The 19127-nt window shown below is 44.5% G+C and overlaps 1 protein-coding gene across 19 annotated transcripts in view; it reads left to right on the forward strand.

Annotated features, from left to right (window-relative positions):
• Positions 1–19127, forward strand: part of KDM5B (lysine demethylase 5B) — a 183698-nt gene that overhangs the window by 148727 nt on the left and 15844 nt on the right. For 17 of the 19 annotated variants that reach the window (XR_005223286.2, XM_043533827.1, XM_037885142.2 and 14 more), the window contains one exon: positions 16085–16570. The exons of the other annotated variants lie outside the window; for them this stretch is intronic. Coding sequence is in view for 16 of the 17 variants with exons in the window: in XM_043533827.1 (XP_043389762.1) it covers positions 16085–16570 (486 nt within the window). In the remaining variant the exon portion in view is untranslated. The remainder of the gene's footprint in view (positions 1–16084; positions 16571–19127) is intronic. 19 annotated transcript variants of the gene reach the window in all.

Below are 19127 nucleotides of genomic sequence, written 5' to 3' on the forward strand. Positions count from 1 at the left end.
CCTGCAGATTTAAGAGCACCCCCACCACAGCCAGCACCGTGTGCAGCAATGGAACCGACTATGGCTCCCTGCGAGGACAAGCCTGCCAAGCAAGGCCTCGCACAAGACAGCAAGCACTACCGATCTCCGGAGCCAAGACAGAGCCCTAGGTCGCCACGTTCTTAGTCTCCATGTTGGCTCAGGTCTCTGGCTCGCCACTATGAATCATTGGCAACGCGCACCCAATCCCTGTCTACGCCTGGGCGAGCCACAGTGCATAGACAATCTCCTCGGCGCCAGTCTTCGTCGCGCTGTTGGTCACCATCGCTGAGACCTTGAGGTCTCTCCCTGATCCGGCGCCACTCTCCCTACTCCCGGCACCAGTCGGACCACTCCCGGCACCAGTTGCCGGCGGCAACAGTGAGCTGTCAGACCCAGGCCTCGATAGCAGGGGGTGACAACTTCTCCAGCTCAGAGGTGGAGTTCACCCCTTGCCCAGACAGCAATGTGATTGAGCTCCGGAGAGTGCATCCGCGGCATTGGAATTAACACCCTGATTTGACTTACGACAATTGGTTTATGACACTTGGTCCTGCAATGGAGTGGATTGCGATTCTGAGTTACGACATTTCAACTTACGATGCAATTTTCAGGAATCAGTTGTGTCGTAAGTCCGAAGACTGCCTGTATTCTGCCAAAAAAAATCTGTTAGTGTTAATGGCCAATATAGCAACTGTGTTTTCTAAACAGACAAGGAAAGGTGTATTCCTTACCACTGTGCCAGGAGGCAGTTCTACTTTGGGAGTTCTGTATAACCAACTCAGTTACCTCAAAACTGCTTACCTCTCAGGGGAGCACAAAACATTGGCAGATCACCTAAGCAAGTCTTTCTCCCCTCACCACAAATGGTCACTATGTCCAGACATAGCCAGATCCATCTTCCAGCTGTGGGGAACTCCACAAGTGGACCTGTTCGCAACAAAGGCCAACAGAAAATGCCATCAGTTTTGCTCCCGAGAGGGTCACAGCACTGGATCTTTGGATGTTTTTCTGTTATCATGGATTAACTCCCTGCTGTATGCCTTTACTCCGATAGCCCTATTTGAGGCCAAGTGGGTTCATGGTTGCTTCATATTAAAAGCACCAGCATGGCTTCGACAACACTGCTTCTCAACCATATTAGCAAGGCCTCCTCTACCAATCCCATTAGATTCAGACGTGAATTCTCAGGAACATGGCTATCTGTTCCATCCCAACCTATAGGCCTTCCACTTGACAGAGTGGATGCTTCGTGGCTAACACCACTAGTAATGACTTTCTTGAAAAACATTGCGGAGGTGCTTCTGAACAACAGAGAGCCTTCAACTAGGTGTACTTACCTGGCCAAAAAAAATATTTTTCTATCCGGTCTGAATAGAGAAGTGTCTCTCCAGTGCAGGCTTAATCATTTTTTGGATTATCTCTTGCACCTAAAAGAAGCAAGGCCTGACAGTTCCATTAAAGTACATTTGGCAGTGATTTCAGCGTTCCACCCTCCAGTGAGTAGTAGATTGCTTTTTTCCACCTCTTTGTGAAAGTGGCATTTCTGGTTGTCATAACCTCAGCAAGGAGAATGGGTGAATTGAGAGCCTTGAGTCCAGAATCTCCTTATATTTTTCCGTAAGGATAAAGTTTACCTCTGCCCTCACCCAAAATTATTAACATAGGTCATTTCCACATGAATCAGGCAATTTATTTGTCAACATTTTTCCTGAAGCCTCATAGAATCATAGAATAACAGAGTTGGAAGGGACCTCTGGAGGCTATCTATCCAACCCCTTGCCCAGAGCAGGACCAATCCCCACTAAATCATCCCAGCCAGGGCTTTGTCAAGCCTGACCTTAAAAACTTCTAAGGAAGGGGATTCCACCACCTCCCTAGGTAACGCATTCCAGTGTTTCACCACCCTCTTAGTGAAAAAGTTTTTCCTAATATCCAACCTAAACCTCCCCCACTGCAACTTGAGACCATTACTCCTTGTCCTGTCATCTGCTATCACTGAGAATAGTCTAGATCCATCCTCTTTGGATCCACCTTTCAGGTAGTTAAAAGCAGCTATCAAATCCCCCCTCATTCTTCTCTTCCGTAGACTAAACAATCCCAGTTCCCTCAGCCTCTCCTCATAAGTCATGTGTTCCAGTCCCCTAATCATTGTTGTTGCCCTTTGCTGGACTCTCTCCAATTTCTCCACATCCTTCTTGTAGTGTGGGGCCCAAAACTGGACACAGTACTCCAGATGAGGCCTCACCAATGTCGAATAGAGGGGAACGATCACATCCCTCGATCTGCTGGCAATGCCCCTACTTATACACCCCAAAATGCCATTGGTCTTCTTGGCAACAAGGGCACACTGTTGACTTATATCCAGCTTCTCGTCCATTGTCACCCCTAGGTCCTTCTCTGCAGAACTGCTGCCTAGCCATTCGGTCCCTAGTCTGTAGCGGTGCATTGGATTCTTCCATCCTAAGTGCAGCACTCTGCACTTGTCCTTGTTGAACCTCATCAGATTTCTTTTGGCCCAATCCTCCAATTTGTCTAGGGCCCTCTGTATCCTATCCCTACCCTCCAGCGTATCTACCTCTCCTCCCAGTTTAATGTCATCTGCAAACTTGCTGAGGGTGCAATCCACACCATCCTCCAGATCATTAATGAAGATATTGAACAAAACCGGCCCCAGGACCGACCCTTGGGGCACTCCGCTAGATACCGGCTGCCAACTAGACATGGAGCCATTGATCACTACCCATTGAGCCCGACAATCTAGTCAACTTTCTACCCACCTTGTAGTGCATCCATCCAGCCCATACTTCTTTAACTTGCTGACAAGAATACTGTGGGAGACCGTGTCGAAAGCTTTGCTAAAGTCGAGGAATAACACGTCCACTGCTTTCCCTTCATCCACAAAACCAGTTATCTCATCATAGAAGGCGATTAGATTAGTCAGGCATGACTTTCCCTTGGTGAATCCATGCTGACTGTTCCTGATCGCTTTCCTCTCGTCTAAGTGCTTCAGAATTGATTCCTTAAGGATATGCTTCATGATTTTTCCGGGGTCTGAGGTGAGGCTGACTGGCCTCACACGCATACAGATAAGCAGAAGCTTCATTGCTATATGTGAGGAGAGCACTGGCCTTCCACTTGGACCGCACCAGACCCTTTAAGATCCTCAGTGCAGTTATTTGTTTGCAGATGGGGTGAAAGGCAAACTGATTTCCATTCAGAGGACTCTTGCATTTGTTTGTACTACCAGTTAGCTGTGTCACACCACCTCTTGAATATTGGCTCATTTGACCAGAGCAGAAGCAGCTGTATCTGTTCTGAAGAAAAAAAGGTGAGGGAGAAGATGGCCACCATTAGCATTGCTAGGCTGCATATGTTAGCTTTCCATCTGTAGTTCTGAGTCTGAAACTTAAGTCAGTTCTGGGTACAACTTCAAATTCTAGGGGTATGGCTCTAAGTCATCATCCATTCCCACTTGGGGCCCTCCCGGATCTGAAAAGGACTTTTACTGTGGTGGCTGATGGTCTGTTTCTGAGAACTCCTTGGATCTGAGTAAAGGACTGATGTGGGTGAGAGAGAGAAAGGCATCATCCGCTCCTAGATCTGCATCCCCTTCACCTGAAAAAATGTGAAAGCAGAAGAGAGTTTCTCCAGGTCCATCTTTGCCTCCTCCAAAGACTGTTACAGGATCACCTGGCAGATCAGTTTTACACTTTGTCTGTTCATCCTCCACTGTCCTTGCTGTCTCCAGTGAGGTCGACAGTGGATCTGAGGTTGGATCGTCAGTTATAGGAGGGTAGAAAAAGAGTTAAGAGACCTGAACTGTCAAAACTTGTGCCACCTAAATCTGCGTTTCCTCAGTCTTTTGGACAGTTTGACATATTGTACAGATATGTTTTTGGGATATGTTTCCCAACTATTGGAGATCAGTCCTGGACTCCATGGCTTTATTGGGTTATGAGGGGACAGTGAGGCCCCGCGTAAAAAGCAAACCCAAATCAATACTCGGTCACCACCAGTCCTCCCATAGGGCATCCTTGCCCTATCCTTTGTGCTTAATTTCCAAAGTCTGTACCTTTGCCTTACTCAATCCTTGGGAGTCTAACTGTTCCTCCCCAGTGGGTGTTCCAGCTAACAGGCTCGTCTCTCCACAGCCCTGCTGGCAAAGATCCCTTCAGGCAGAGCTCCATCCTTCTTCAGGGCCAGTCAGCCCTGAACTGAGCCAGGCTTGGCACTGGCTGCAGGTATAGTGGGACTGGGCTAGCTGGGCTCATAAGCTTCCCTTAACCCCTTCTCTACTGGAATAGGGCCTCCCTACCCCATCACATATGGGTGCCCAGTGCAGTTTTTTCACAGGACTCAGGCATGAGTGCAATCTGCCAATACCTTTTGGTCAGATCTAAGGTGGTAATGTACTCCACCTCACCGAGCTGATCCAGCAGTTCATCAATGTGTGGCATAGGGTATGCCTTAAATTTTGACACAGCATAGACTTTCCTGAAATCTTTCAAAAACACGGCCCCCTTCAGGGTTAAGGACCAGCACCATTGGTAGAGCCATGATCAGCAAACATGGTCCGCGGATATTCACATCCACAGATGCTAATATCTGCAATTTTGCAGGGCTCTAACTATTGGGCTTCTCCAGCCACTAAACAACTCCTTTATTACTCCCAGCTGACTGAAGCTCTTGCTTCATGGTTACTCTCATTTTTTTAGGGAAGGGGATGGGGGTCATGGATTTTCGCAGACCGGGTGTCTGGGTTTGGTCTGGATATGATGGGAAATTAGATGGGTTTGCCTGGGCTGCGAAGGAAATACTGTGGAGAAATCAGTGATCAATTGCTAGGCCTGGACCCTGTGTTCTGGAGTGAGGTTGCTATTTGGAAGTTAGTCCCTACCTTTACTAAATATTATGGTTTGGATTTGATTTCAAGAGCAGATGCTAGATTTGGTAGAGCAGTGCTTTAATCATTGATTAATTAGGACTCTATTTCCTTCTCCTGAGTTTTCACCACTGTTTGCCAAACTATCCATATGCGTGGATTTGCAGAACCACTCGAAGAAGAAATGAAGGTTCCATACTTGTAACTGAAGTTCTTCTACATGACTCTGCATCTTTAGATTTCCCACCCACCTTCTCCACTTTCTCGAGTTCTGTTACGGTTTCTCTGGGTTAGCGGCAGAAAGAACTGAGGTGGTAGAGGGCACAGTACCCCCTTATATAGCATTGCCTTCAGAACATTTGGAAATGATGAGAGGGGCTGAAGGAGTCACACGTGCGCTCTAATGGGTACTGATTGGAGAGAGTTCTACTGTTGGGCTGCACTGGGCGGCATGTTACCCATAAATGTGAATATGCAGTCATCTTAAAGAACTCTGATTACAAGTAACCAACCTTCATTTACCTATGGATGATGTTTGTATGAGCACAGCTCATATTAGAACAGATATTATCAAAATTCGCCAGACCTGGCAGTAATTCACACTCATGGTGTTCTGTATTGAACATCAAGAAGAGCTCTCTGAACCACCAGTCCTAAAGAACTGCTCACATTGAGATTGAAATTCTCATGGTTCTAGTTAAAATATTCCCATCACAGAAAAGCTTTATGAAGATCAAAAACTTCATAACATCATTGGCTTCTCAGCAGCATTCATCTATATCCCAGTATTTCCAGTAGCTGGGATTGATAGTGCCATGCATCCCTGGGATGAGAGTCCATATGAGGCATTTCTGGAAGTTCCTGTTCAAGACGTGGAACTGCTCGCCATAAGTGGTGCAGAATCAGGTGTCAGATCCAGACCATATTCTGATGTTCCTTTGCAGATGGCTGAGTCCCAAGAACGCGCTGAAAGTCAACCCTGTTCTTGTTCCAAACCTTTGGATACTCACTACAGAAGCAAGCCTCTCAGGCTGGGGAGTGGGGTCTAGAAATATCTTCTGACAACACCACCTGCTGGTTCATTTTGATAGTACCACCCGTGGTGTGCTTGAATAAACACCAGAAATTCAGAGGGCCTCTTGAAAGCAATGGAAATAATGTTCTGGGCAGAGAAGAGTCTCCGGGTCACATAAAGGGTACCTTGAAACAGAAGGAAGAAAAGAGAACAGATGTCATCATCCTTTTAATACCCAACTGGCCCAGAAGGCATAGTTTTCAGGCCTGACATAGCCAGCCAGCCAACCCACCGCAGAATGACACTTGAATGGACTGTGAATTATGAGTCCTTTTACATTGGACCCCAATTATCTGTGAATGACAGCCTACGCATCAAAAGAGAAGTATAGTTCATCAGTGCTTATTCTCTGGTATTCACAGAGTACTCCAGCAGGAAAACTTGTTACATAATAACATAAGAACGGCCATACTGAGTCAGACCAAAGGTCCATCTAGCACACTATCCTGTCTTCCAACAGTGTCCAATGCCAGGTACTCCAGAGGGTGTGAACAGAACAGGTAATCAAGTGATCCATTCCATCGCCCATTCCCAGCTTCTGGCAAACAGAGGCAAGGGACACCATCCCTGCCCATCTGGCTAATGGCCTTTGATGGACCTATCCTCCATTACTTTATCTAGTTCTTTTTTGAACCCTGTTATAGTCTTGGCCTTCACAACATCCTCTGGCAAAGAGTTCCAGATTGACTGTGTGTTGTGTGAAGAAATACTTCCTTTTGTTTGTTTTAAACCTGCTGCCTATTAATTTCATTTGGTGGCCTCTAGTTCTTGTGTTATGAGAAGTAGTAAACAACACTTCCTTATTTTCCACACAGGTCATGATTTTATAGACCTCGATCATATCTCCCCTTAGTCTTCTCTTTTCCAAGCTGAAAAGTCCCAATCATATTAATCTCTGCTCATGCGGAAGCTGTTCCATACCCCTAATCATTTTTGTTGCCCTTTTCTGTACCTTTTCCAAGTCCAGTATATCTTTTTTGAAATGGGGTGACCACATCTGCACACAGTATTCAAGATGTGGGCGTACCATGGATTTATATAAGGCAGTATGATATTTTCTGTCTTATTATCTATCCCTTTCTTAATGATTCCCACAATTGTTAGCTTTTTTGACTGTCGCTGCACATTGAGTGGATGTTTTCAGAGAACTATCCACAATGATGCCAAGATCTCTTTCTTGAGTGGTAACAGCTAATTTAGACCCCATCATTTTATATGTATAGTTGGGATTATGTTTTCCAAGGTGCATTACTTTGCATTTATCTACATTGAATTTGATCTGCCATTTTGTTGCCCAGTCACTCAGTTTTGAGCAATCCTTTTGATCCTGACCGTTTATTCCTACCCTTTGTTTCCTATCTTTTAACCAGTTACCAATCCATGATGGGACCTTCCCTCTTATTCCATGACAGCTTACTTTGCTTAAGAGCCTTTGGTGAGGGACCTTGTCAAAGGCTTTCTGAAAATCTAAGTACACTATATCCACTGGATACCCCTTGTCCACATGCTTATTGACCCTCTCAAAGAATTATAGTATATCGGTGAGGCATGATTTCCCTTTACAAAAACCATGTTGACTCTTCGCCAACTAATTCTGTTCATCTATGTGTCTGATAATTCTGTTCTTTACTAAAGTTTCAACCAATTTGCCCGTTACTGAAGTCAGGTTTACTTAATTGCCAGGATCACCTCTGGAGCCCTTTTTAAAAATTGGTGTCACATTAGCTATCCTCCAGTCATTTGGTACAGAAACTGATTTAAGTCATAGGTTACAAACCACAGTAAGTAGTTTTGCAATTTCACATATGAGTTCCTTTAGGACTCTTGGGAGAATCCCATCTAGTCCTGGTAACTTATTACTGTTTCTAGTTTATTAATTTGTTCCAGAACCTCTTCTAATGACACCTCAATCTGGGACAGTTCCTCGTTCCACCAAGTTTCTGTGATGCCTATTATATCAATATCCTCATTTAATACAAGGCACTCTAGTTCACCCCTCTTATTATTTAGACTTCTAGCATTTGTATGTAAGCACTTGAAGAATTTGTCACTTTTTAGCACAGTCTGCCATTACATGATGTAATTGAATGGGACTATTTTTCATTTGACTGTTTCTCATCAGATCCTATCCGTATTTTATCATCTTCCATCCTCTCCTTGTTATTAGGCCATCAAGAATCTCCATTAATAAATCCTTCCCTAAGGGATGTCTCTGTCCGAACCACGTGCTCTTCCGCCCCTGTCGGCTTCCCCCAGCCTTTAGTTTAAAAACTGCTCTACAACCTTTTTAATTTTAAGTGCCAGCAATCTGGTTCCATTTTGGTTTAGGTGGAGCCCATCCTTCCTGTATAGGCTCCCCCTTTCCCAAAAGTTTCCCCAGTTCCTAATAAATCTAAACCCCTCCTCCCGATACCATCGTCTCATCCACACATTGAGATCCTGCAGTTCTGCCTATCTACCTGGCCCTGCACGTGGAACTGGAAGCATTTCAGAGAATGCTACTATAGAAGTCCTGTACTTTAATCTCTTACCTAGTAGCCTAAATTTGGCCTCCAGGACCTCTCTCCTATCCTTCCCTATGTCACTGGTACGTACATATACCACAGCCACCGGATCCTCCCCAGCACTACACATAAGTTTATCTAGATGTCTTGAGAGATCCGCAACCTTTGCACCAAGCAGGCAAGTCACTGTGTCGTTCTCCCAGTCATTGCAAACCCAGCTAACTATGTTTCTAATGATTGAATCATTCATTATTAATACAGGTCTCTTCCTAATAACTGGAGTTCCTGCCACCAGAGAGGTATCCTCAGTGCGAGAAGATACCAAAACATCATCTGGAAGGAGGGTCCCAACTATGGGATCGTTTCCATACACTCCAGTTGGATGTTCTTTCCCTGAGACTTGCATCCTCCTCAACAGCACATAGGCTGTCAGACTGGTGGTGGGACTGTTCTACTGTGTCCCAGAAAGTCTCATCTGTGTACTTCTACGTCTCCCTTAGCTCCTCCAGTTCAGTCACTCTTGTTTCCAAAGCCCGTACACGTTCTTTGAGAGCCAGGAGATCCTTGTACCGAATGTACATATATGTAACATGCTCATAGGGCAGGTAATCCTACATGCTGCATTGAGTGCAATAAACTGGATAGCCCCCACTCTATTGCTGGACTTCTGCTTGCATTCTCTTTTTCCTCCTGCAGATCATTCCTTTGTTGTTTGTTTTGTTTTTATCTGGGGGTGTTTTGGGGCTTAAGTTTAAAGAAGTTTAAAGAATGTTAAGGGTATCTAGCCCCCAGCTCTCCCTCTAAACTCCTTTGCAAAACTTCCCTGTTAGCTGCTCCTATTCGCTAACCTGTTAATTTATTTTGTCAAGTTTCATTTCTGGCACAAGGGAAGCTAGAATCCCAGTTATACTAGAGCTTCTCCAGGGTGGTTTGGATAGCCTTGCAGTAATGCACCATAGCAAGACTGGTGTCAACCCTCAGCAGTGTTTATGCAGTGTTCTAGTTCTTCGATTGAGCAACCTCAAATACCCAGATTCCTCAGACTGATCAGATAGTGCTTGTTACAGGTTTTGTCTGATCTCCCAGCACTGTACCTATCTCCAGTTATCCAAGCCCTCAAGGCAGCACATTTCAAACCCATGACATCTAACTTACCCATTCTCTCTCTCTCTCCATCAAGGCCTACCTTTCTAAGAGGCATTATCTCCAAAAGGCGTGTCTCAGAATTAGTAACTGTGCAAAAACCTCACTGTACTTAGAACTCCATAATCCTTTCTGTCCGAGATAAGCTCGTTGTTCAGTTTACGCTGCTTACTGTAGTTTTGCATTGCTAGAACAATACAAAGCAGCTGGAGTATGGTGATGAACCTGGCTCTTAATTTGCAATTGACTTAGTGGGTCAGATATTCAGAATACAGTGTAACTTTTTGTTTTTAAATTTAACTTTTAAAATAATATATAGGTAAACTTCCATGATAAATTGTACCATACTGCTACAGTAATGATGAGTAGAACTAAAGATTTATCAAGTTTAGGCAAAAAGAACTATAAAAAGGGGACGAAATGTTCAGGCAGGCACACAAACTTCACTGAGTGCCTGCAAACTATGCTCTGTTTTCAGACGACATAGAGACAAACCAGAAGAGTAAAGAGGCATGTGCAGAGAAAAGTATCCATATACCATGTCTGCTCTTGGGTGCTTTTGAACCTTGGTTTCAGCTTTAAGTAACCTTTAGAGAAGTGAGAGTGAAATCCTTTTTATACGCAGGGCAGGGTTTTGGGGAGTGGGGGGTAAAGATTATTTTGCAAGGGTATCCAATTTTTATAAGCATTAAATTTGGAAGCATGTTTGTCAGATTACCGTGGAGCTCTTTGCTGGAGAAGCTGCTATTCTTTGAATGGCTTTTGCACATTCCCATTCTTGGGATGTGCCAACAGTTCAGCTAAGCCAGTGGAACCTTCTAGTAGCAGTGCCCATTATAGCACCCATGAATCATAGAATCATAGAATATCAGGGTTGGAAGGGACCTCAGGAGGTCATCTAGTCCAACCCCCTGCTCAAAGCAGGACCAATCCCCAATCAAATCATCCCAGCCAAGGCTTTGTCAAGCCTGACCTTAAAAACTTCCAAGGAAGGAGATTCTACCACCTCCCTAGGTAACGCATTCCAGTGTTTCACCACCCTCTTAGTGAAAAAGTTTTTCCTAATATCCAACCTAAACCTCCCGCACTGCAACTTGAGACCATTACTCCTTGTCCTGTCCTCTTCTACCACTGAGAATAGTCTAGAACCATCCTCTCTGGAACCACCTCTCAGGTAGTTGAAAGCAGCTATCAAATCCCCCCCTCATTCTTCTCTTCCGCAGACTAAACAATCCCAGTTCCCTCAGCCTCTCCTCATAAGTCATGTGTTCCAGACCCCTAATCATTTTTGCTGCCCTTCGCTGGACTCTCTCCAATTTATCCACGTCCTTCTTGTAGTGTGGGGCCCAAAACTGGACACAGTACTCCAGATGAGGCCTCACCAATGTCGAATAGAGGGGAACGATCACGTCCCTCGATCTGCTCGCTATGCCCCTACTTATACATCCCAAAATGCCATTGGCCTTAGAATCATAGAATCATAGAATCATAGAATATCAGGGTTGGAAGGGACCCCAGAAGGTCATCTAGTCCAACCCCCTGCTCAAAGCAGGACCAAGTCCCAGTTAAATCATCCCAGCCAGGGCTTTGTCAAGCCTGACCTTAAAAACCTCTAAGGAAGGAGATTCTACCACCTCCCTAGGTAACGCATTCCAGTGTTTCACCACCCTCTTAGTGAAAAAGTTTTTCCTAATATCCAATCTAAACCTCCCCCATTGCAACTTGAGACCATTACTCCTCGTTCTGTCATCTGCTACCATTGAGAACAGTCTAGAGCCATCCTCTTTGGAACCCCCTTTCAGGTAGTTGAAAGCAGCTATCAAATCCCCCCTCATTCTTCTCTTCTGCAGACTAAACAATCCCAGCTCCCTCAGCCTCTCCTCATAAGTCATGTGCTCTAGACCCCTAATCATTTTTGTTGCCCTTCGCTGGACTCTTTCCAATTTATCCACATCCTTCTTGTAGTGTGGGGCCCAAAACTGGACACAGTACTCCAGATGAGGCCTCACCAGTGTCGAATAGAGGGGAACGATCACGTCCCTCGATCTGCTCGCTATGCCCCTACTTATACATCCCAAAATGCCATTGGCCTTCTTGGCAACAAGGGCACACTGCTGACTCATATCCAGCTTCTCGTCCACTGTCACCCCTAAGTCCTTTTCCGCAGAACTGCTGCCTAGCCATTCGGTCCCTAGTCTGTAGCGGTGCATTGGGTTCTTCCGTCCTAAGTGCAGGACCCTGCACTTATCCTTATTGAACCTCATCAGATTTCTTTTGGCCCAATCCTCCAATTTGTCTAGGTCCTTCTGTATCCTATCCCTCCCCTCCAGCGTATCTACCACTCCTCCCAGTTTAGTATCATCCGCAAATTTGCTGAGAGTGCAATCCACACCATCCTCCAGATCATTTATGAAGATATTGAACAAGACCGACCCCTGGGGCACTCCACTTGACACCGGCTGCCAACTAGACATGGAGCCATTGATCACTACCCGTTGAGCCCGACAATCTAGCCAGCTTTCTACCCACCTTATAGTGCATTCATCCAGCCCATACTTCCTTAACTTGCTGACAAGAATGCTGTGGGAGACCGTGTCAAAAGCTTTGCTAAAGTCAAGAAACAATACATCCACTGCTTTCCCTTCATCCACAGAACCAGTAATCTCATCATAAAAGGCGATTAGATTAGTCAGGCATGACCTTCCCTTGGTGAATCCATGCTGACTGTTCCTGATCACTTTCCTCTCCTCTAAGTGCTTCAGGATTGATTCTTTGAGGACCTGCTCCATGATTTTTCCAGGGACTGAGGACTCCAGGGACTTCTTGGCAACAAGGGCACACTGCTGATTCATATCCAGCTTCTCGTCCACTGTCCATGCCCTCCTTCCTCCCCATTCCTCAGTAAAAGAGATGTGGAGCATCAGCTGCCTTAGTTCCTTCCAGTCATGGCAGACTGACCAGGAACCTCACCAGGCTCCCAACCCAGATTCACCTCTCTACCTTCATTAGCTGTTAGTTCTTTATTTTTATTTTATTATTTTTTGACTAAGGTTCTTTGCACCCTGGTGCAGATCCTTGGTTCCAATATGTCAGAAACAAAGACAATGATATCAGGGCTCAAGAGTTGCATCTTTTGCCCTGATTTTCCTACTTCCAGAGGCACCTGTGGCCTGCTTGGGGCAAGGTCATTCACCTTGTTTTTCCATATGCAGCACCTTCTCTCCCAGGGTCAGAAAAGACTGTGAGAATTGCCTTCAAGCTGTGCAAATGAAGGAGCTATTAACAGCTTCAGCACTGAAATGCAGGGATCTGTAAGTGTGGGGAGACCACACTCTGTTGCAGCCTCCAAAGATATTAGAAAGCCTGGCAAAGTCCTGAAGCAGGTTTCTGCATCCTTGGCTGGAGCCAAACCTAGTGTCAGCCACTGCGAATCCACAAAGACAGGATCTGATTGAGCTAAACACTGGGCTTTGCTGGTGTCCACCTCTGGTTAGAGAACTGATTCTTAACAGCATACCCCAAAGGCTTGAGTACTTATTGTGTCATATGCTGAAGTACAAACACATTCCTCTAAGACCTCAGCCTCAGAAGCCAGAGTCACAGCAAAGGGTAATATTGAGGGCCAGGGTCCTATTTTGAGAAACAAACCCTGCACCAGGTTCAAGGCCTTCTGTTCCATGCTCAAAACATCTTCATAAGTCTGATGAGGCACCTGATGTTTCCTTGGAAACATCACTCCTGACTTGATCCATGTTTACTGTGGTGGCTCAGATTCATGGCATCAAGCCTCTGAGAAATCCACATTCCAATCTGCCTTTGGCTCACAGGGCCAATCACAGCTACTATAAGGTGGGCGAACAACTGGCTGGAAAATCATACTCTGAGAATAATCAGCAGCAGCTCACAGTCAAGCTGAAAGGGTATATCAAGTGGGGTCCTGCAAGGATCTTTCTTGGGTCTGGTTCTATTAAGTATCTTCATAAATTATTTGGATAATGGTATAGAGAGTACACTTATGAAGTTTGTGGATGATTCCAACTTTGGAGGGTTTGCAAGTACTTTGAAGGACAGAATTAGAATTCAAAATGATCTTGACAAACTGGAGATTTGGTCTGAAATAATCAGAATGAAATTCAATAAGGACGAATGCAAAATACTGCACTTAAGATGGAATAATCAATTGCACAAATACAAAACAGGAAATGACTGCCTAGGAAGGCATACTGCAGAAAAGGACCTGGAGGTTATAGTGGATCATAAACTAAATATGAATCAACAGTGTAATACAGTTGCAAAAAAGGCAAACAACATTCTGGGATATATTAACAGGCGTGCTGAAGGCAAGACAGAAGAAGTAGTTTTTCCACTCTTCTTAGCACTGATAGTCTCAACCTGGAGTATTGTGTCCAGTCCTGGTCACCACACTTTAGGAAAGATGTGGACAACTTGGAGAAAACACAGAGGAGAGCAACAAAAATGATTTAAGGTCTAAAACCCAGGACAAGGAAAGACTGAAAAAATGGGTTTGTTTAGCCTGGAAAAGAACAATGGGGGGGGGGGGAATGAGTAAAAGGTTGTTATAAAGAGCAGGATGATAAATTGTTCTCCTTATCAACTGAGGACAAGGCAAGAAGTCATGGGCTTAAATAGCCACAAGGGAGATTTAGATTAGACATTAAGAATAACTTCCAGACTGTATGAGTAGGTAAGCACTGGAACATATTAGCATCACGAGAGGCTTTTATGTAAAGGCCAGATGTACACAAGCCAGGTATGGTCTAGATAATACTTAATCCTGCCTCTGTGCAGAGGACTGGACTAGATAACCTACTGAATCCCTTCTAGTCCTACATTTCTGTGTTTCTGTTCTGATTGCCCCAGACTGGGTGACACAACATTGGTTCTTGAATCTACTGCAGTTCTCATAAGAGTCTCCCCACAATTCCAGACCCGTTGACCTAGAAGAGAAATCAGATTTACCATCCAGACTTAGACTCTTGCCACTTGGCAGCATGGGTTATAGGACTTTGACAGATCTGGCACCACCCTGTTTGGAGAAGGTACAGAAGAGTCTATTAAACTTCAGGAAGCATTGGACTCGCCTGGGTTATGATCATAAGTAGAAAAGATTTTCTTTGTGAGCATCCAGCAATAAAATAAACACAGGTTCAGCTGCTGTTCTAGCCATACTGGAGTACTTCATTTTAAATCCTTGGGACTATCCATTATCATCAGTAAAAGTACATCTCTCAGCCATCTCATCTCATCACAGTTTAGCCAGGCAAAACTCTGTATTTTGTAATAAAAAGGTTTTTGGAGCGTTTGAAAGTACATTTACCTCTAGTTAGAGAACCCACACCAACACAAGACCTCAGTCTAGTACTTAGTTCATGAAACCTCCCTTTATTGTAGCTATCCTGCTTTGAGCAGGGGATTGGACTAGATGACCTCTTGAGGTCTTTTCCAACCCTAATATTCTATGATCACTTCAGCTGCAGGCTCTCCAGGCTGACCCTCCCTCCCCCTTACAGTCTTTCAGAAGGTCCTTCATCACACACCCCAAATTTCTCCAAGGTGGTAACAGAATTCCAGTCCTATCCTTGCCAGTATTTTTCCCCAGGCCTCACTCCCCACTTAGGGGAAGCTAATCTACACACATTGGATGTTACAAGAACATTACCCTGCTATTTGATTAGGTCTGAGGAATACAGGAAATTGCCTAGACTGTCTCTTATGGGGAAGAGAGTGAAATTCAGGCAGTTACATCCCATTGCCCTTCTAAGTGGGTTAGACTACTGAAGAGTGTTATAAACATGCCAGTGCTCCTCTTCCAGAAGAGTGTAGAGTGCACCCAACTAGAGTGAAGGCTGCTTCCATATTAGTGGTCTGTAGAGCTCCCTCTTGAAGCTCAGTTCAGACCATCACCACAAACTGTGCCTTAGATCTGACATCTAGATCAGATCCTCAGTTTGGTAAAAATGTATCAAAATCTCTGTTTAACTAGGCCTTCTCATCTCACTGTTTGGAAGGAGGAGCATTGCTTGCCAAACTCCCAAGAGTGGAAGTGTGCATAGGCTACTGGCAGAAGAAGTGAAGTTTACTCACCAGTAACTGGAGTTCTTTGAGATGGACTCTGCTCATTCATGCTCCCCATCCACCTTCCCCTGTTCCTTGGAATCCTAGCTATAACTCTGGACTCAAGGAAGGTGGTAGAAGGAATTGAGGCAGATAGAGCACCAGGCCCACTCTTACAGCCTTACCCTCCACATGTTAGGATCAGAGATCATGAGAGCATTCCACCTGGCACTGTTACTGGAAGGTCTATTCTGCACTGGCACATCTCAAGAGTGTGAATGTTCAGAGGTCACTCAAAGAACTCCAGTGAGTAACCTACATGTAGAGGGGATTCTGTTTTTGCCGATCCTGGAATTAAATGCATTTGTTTTCGCTCCCTTGCAGATGGCCGCTCTTGGGGAAGCCCGTTTAAAGGAGATGGAGGCACTGCGTTCTCTGAGAGCAGCAAATGAAGGGAAGGTTCTATCTAATGAAGATGATGCAGAGATGAAAGTTTGCCTTTGCCAGAAAGAGCCAGCAGCACCAATGATAAAATGTGAACTCTGCAGAGGGGTCTTCCACACCAGCTGTGTTTCAGTGCCCAGTACTTTTCAGGGACCTCGTGTTTGGCTCTGTCCTCACTGCCATAGATCAGAAAAGCCACCTTTAGAAAAAATCCTCCCTTTACTGGCTTCCCTGCAGCGTATCCGCGTGAGGCTTCCTGAGGGAGATGCTTTACGGTATATGATCGAGAGAACTGTGAACTGGCAGCACAGAGCACAACAAATGTTATATTCAGGGAATCTAAAACTTATACAAGACAAAATTGGCTCAGGATTATTGTACAATAGATGGCAAGCCACAGCATACCAGTTGCCAGAGACAAACAAGGTGAGATTTAATTTACTTCTAGGAGTGGGTAGGAGTCATCTCAGCAAGAGTGGTTTGCCAAATTCCTTTATATTTTGTAGATTCTACTTGAAACAGGTTAATTATATATTCACCTAGTGTCTTCAAAAAAGTATTACCATGGCAGATTATTATTGTATTGCTGGCTAATTCTCAAGTCTTGATCCCTCTATAACTTTGAGGAAGTGGGAATTTTCCTTGTTAGTTGAGGAATATGTGTGTATTATCCACCATGTTGTCCAGCAACTTGGAATGCTGCATTCCTCCCCTGCGGGAACTGAGAATTCTGCATCCTTTTCAATGACTGTCCTTTTGGATTAAGTCTCTGCTGAAGATTCAGTATCCTTACCTATCCTGTTAAAGCACCATTTTGTGTGTACGTGCGCATGAGTAATGGGGGTGTAGCTGAGGGGATGTAGTAGACGATGTTTTTGTTAAGATGAGTAGGGCCTTTGACAACACATGGTGGGGTGACGGGGTGTATGATGGGTTTCATTTTCCTGAAGGAGGGGGGCTTAGTTTTCAGAAGTGCAGAATAGCTGTTGTTTAGTGTGAGCGTTAACATCCAAACATATTATGGGACCTCTAGAGGTAAGAGTTCCTTCAGCAAAACCAGACTTGATTTTTCTAAGGCAAAAAACAAACCCCAAAATGCTTTAAAAGAAAAGTTTCAGGTCTTTGTGTATCAAAAAACAAAACAAAAACAAACCACAAAACCTCCTTTGCACGTCACTTTTAAGGTGGCTATAACTTGAAGTAAATCTCTCGACTGGCTGAAACTTCTTACTCCTGTTAGCCCAACCTTGTTTGATATCAGACTTGTCTGTTTTGGTCACTTTTGACCTGCCTAATTCTGTTTTAAGAAATATTCCAGCTGGTTTTGGTAGTTGTGTAAATCAGATACTTTTGCCACACTTGGTACCTATGTAGACTAAAATTTTAAAATGGGGTCCTGTCACAGGGTGTGCACAGGTTCCCTGCCTCGCGTCCTTGTGCTTAGGCTGGTCAAAGAAGGGGTCCCAATGCCTCTTTCACTTGTTTCACCCGTGTCTTTATTTACAGTGCTTAGTGCAACCCCAGTTCCCCCAACACCTATCCCCTCACTGACCCTTCCCTGGGTCTTCTGGCCCCTGAGGCTTCCTGCAGTCAGTAGAAATAGAGCTGCAGTCCCCCTGTCTTCTCCCCTGGCTAGCCTTCTCACTGAGCCTTTCCCTGGGCTTGTATCTCCTCCCAGACACCAGCCCAGCTGGCTCCAGTGGGCTCAGCTGATTCCCCTGAGCCTGCCCTTGTTAGGGTCTGCAGCTGAGCTCCTTGCTGAGGGTCTGGGTCCCTGCACCCGGCTGCTCTGCCGGGAAGCAGGGGAGGAGCCACCCCTTTATCAGGGCATCCAAGGGGTTTATACCCCTGCCCTGCCACAGGTCACTAAAATTAAGCACCCAAGTCCTTATTCAGGTTCCTAAATAAAATTGGCCTAATTGTTACAATTGCTGAGCAACCACAACTTCCATTGAAGATAACCAGATAACGTACGTATTTAAATACAAGACTTTAACCACCCAGGTTTGAATCTTTTGGCTAATGACTTTAGTGAAGAATGTAGAAGTTTTAGCTTAGTTTGAAAAATTTGCTTAAGAAATAGTCATGAACAATTAATTTAGGGCCAGATTTTCAAAGTTGTTGAGATGCCTAAAGATGCAGTTAGGCATTTAGTTTCCACTAAAGCATATCTTCCAGAAAGGCATCCCACCTGGATTTGAAGACATCAAGATATGAATAGAACCTAGGTCTACTGAGTCCCTAGCCACTGGACCACACTATGTCCTCCTATAAAAGAATATTTGTTTACACTGGGGTGTCAGACTTGTTTGGAGGAACAGGTTGAATTCTAGATTTAATTGAAGAGTGTGATCTATATACTATCCTCAGTTCATAGCAGAAATCCCACTGAGGTCAATGAAAGTTGTGAGGTTACACAAAGTTCAGGAGAGAAGACAGCCTTTGTTTAGTAGATACAAGTACTTTCCTAATCTGTGCATTTGGTGCATGTTAACCTATGCTTTAAACTGTCCTTGCAATTAATCCCATGACTAGTACAGAATCTCAGTGCAAGAATTCCCTTCTCATTTTTAAGAAGTGAAGGAAATTAGCTGTAAAAGTGACATTAATGTAGCACTGGGACTGAGATTTTACAGACACCAAAGTCAAGAAAGTCTTTTATTCCCAGGTGACCATACCTTGGCTCCACTGTACATGTCTGCACTTTGCCATTAGAGATTATATAAAGTGGTCGAAGAAGCTAGATCAATGCAGTGGGGCCACTTTACATGGTCTCTGTGGAATCCATAATTCACAGATTTTCATATAAAAACTTCAGTCACAACATTGCTTTTAATAAATTTCCAGGTTTAAGGTAAAGGAGGATGCAAGGAATTTGATAGAATTAATGAGTTGCAATACTAAAAGGTTAAAATACTTCAAATAGAAATAAGTGTTTGTTTTGTTGCAATGTCTGTCACATTTAACTCAAAATGTGTTATAC

Source organism: Chelonia mydas, chromosome 21 (assembly GCF_015237465.2).
Source record: "Chelonia mydas isolate rCheMyd1 chromosome 21, rCheMyd1.pri.v2, whole genome shotgun sequence".
NCBI classification, from domain to species: domain Eukaryota; kingdom Metazoa; phylum Chordata; order Testudines; family Cheloniidae; genus Chelonia; species Chelonia mydas.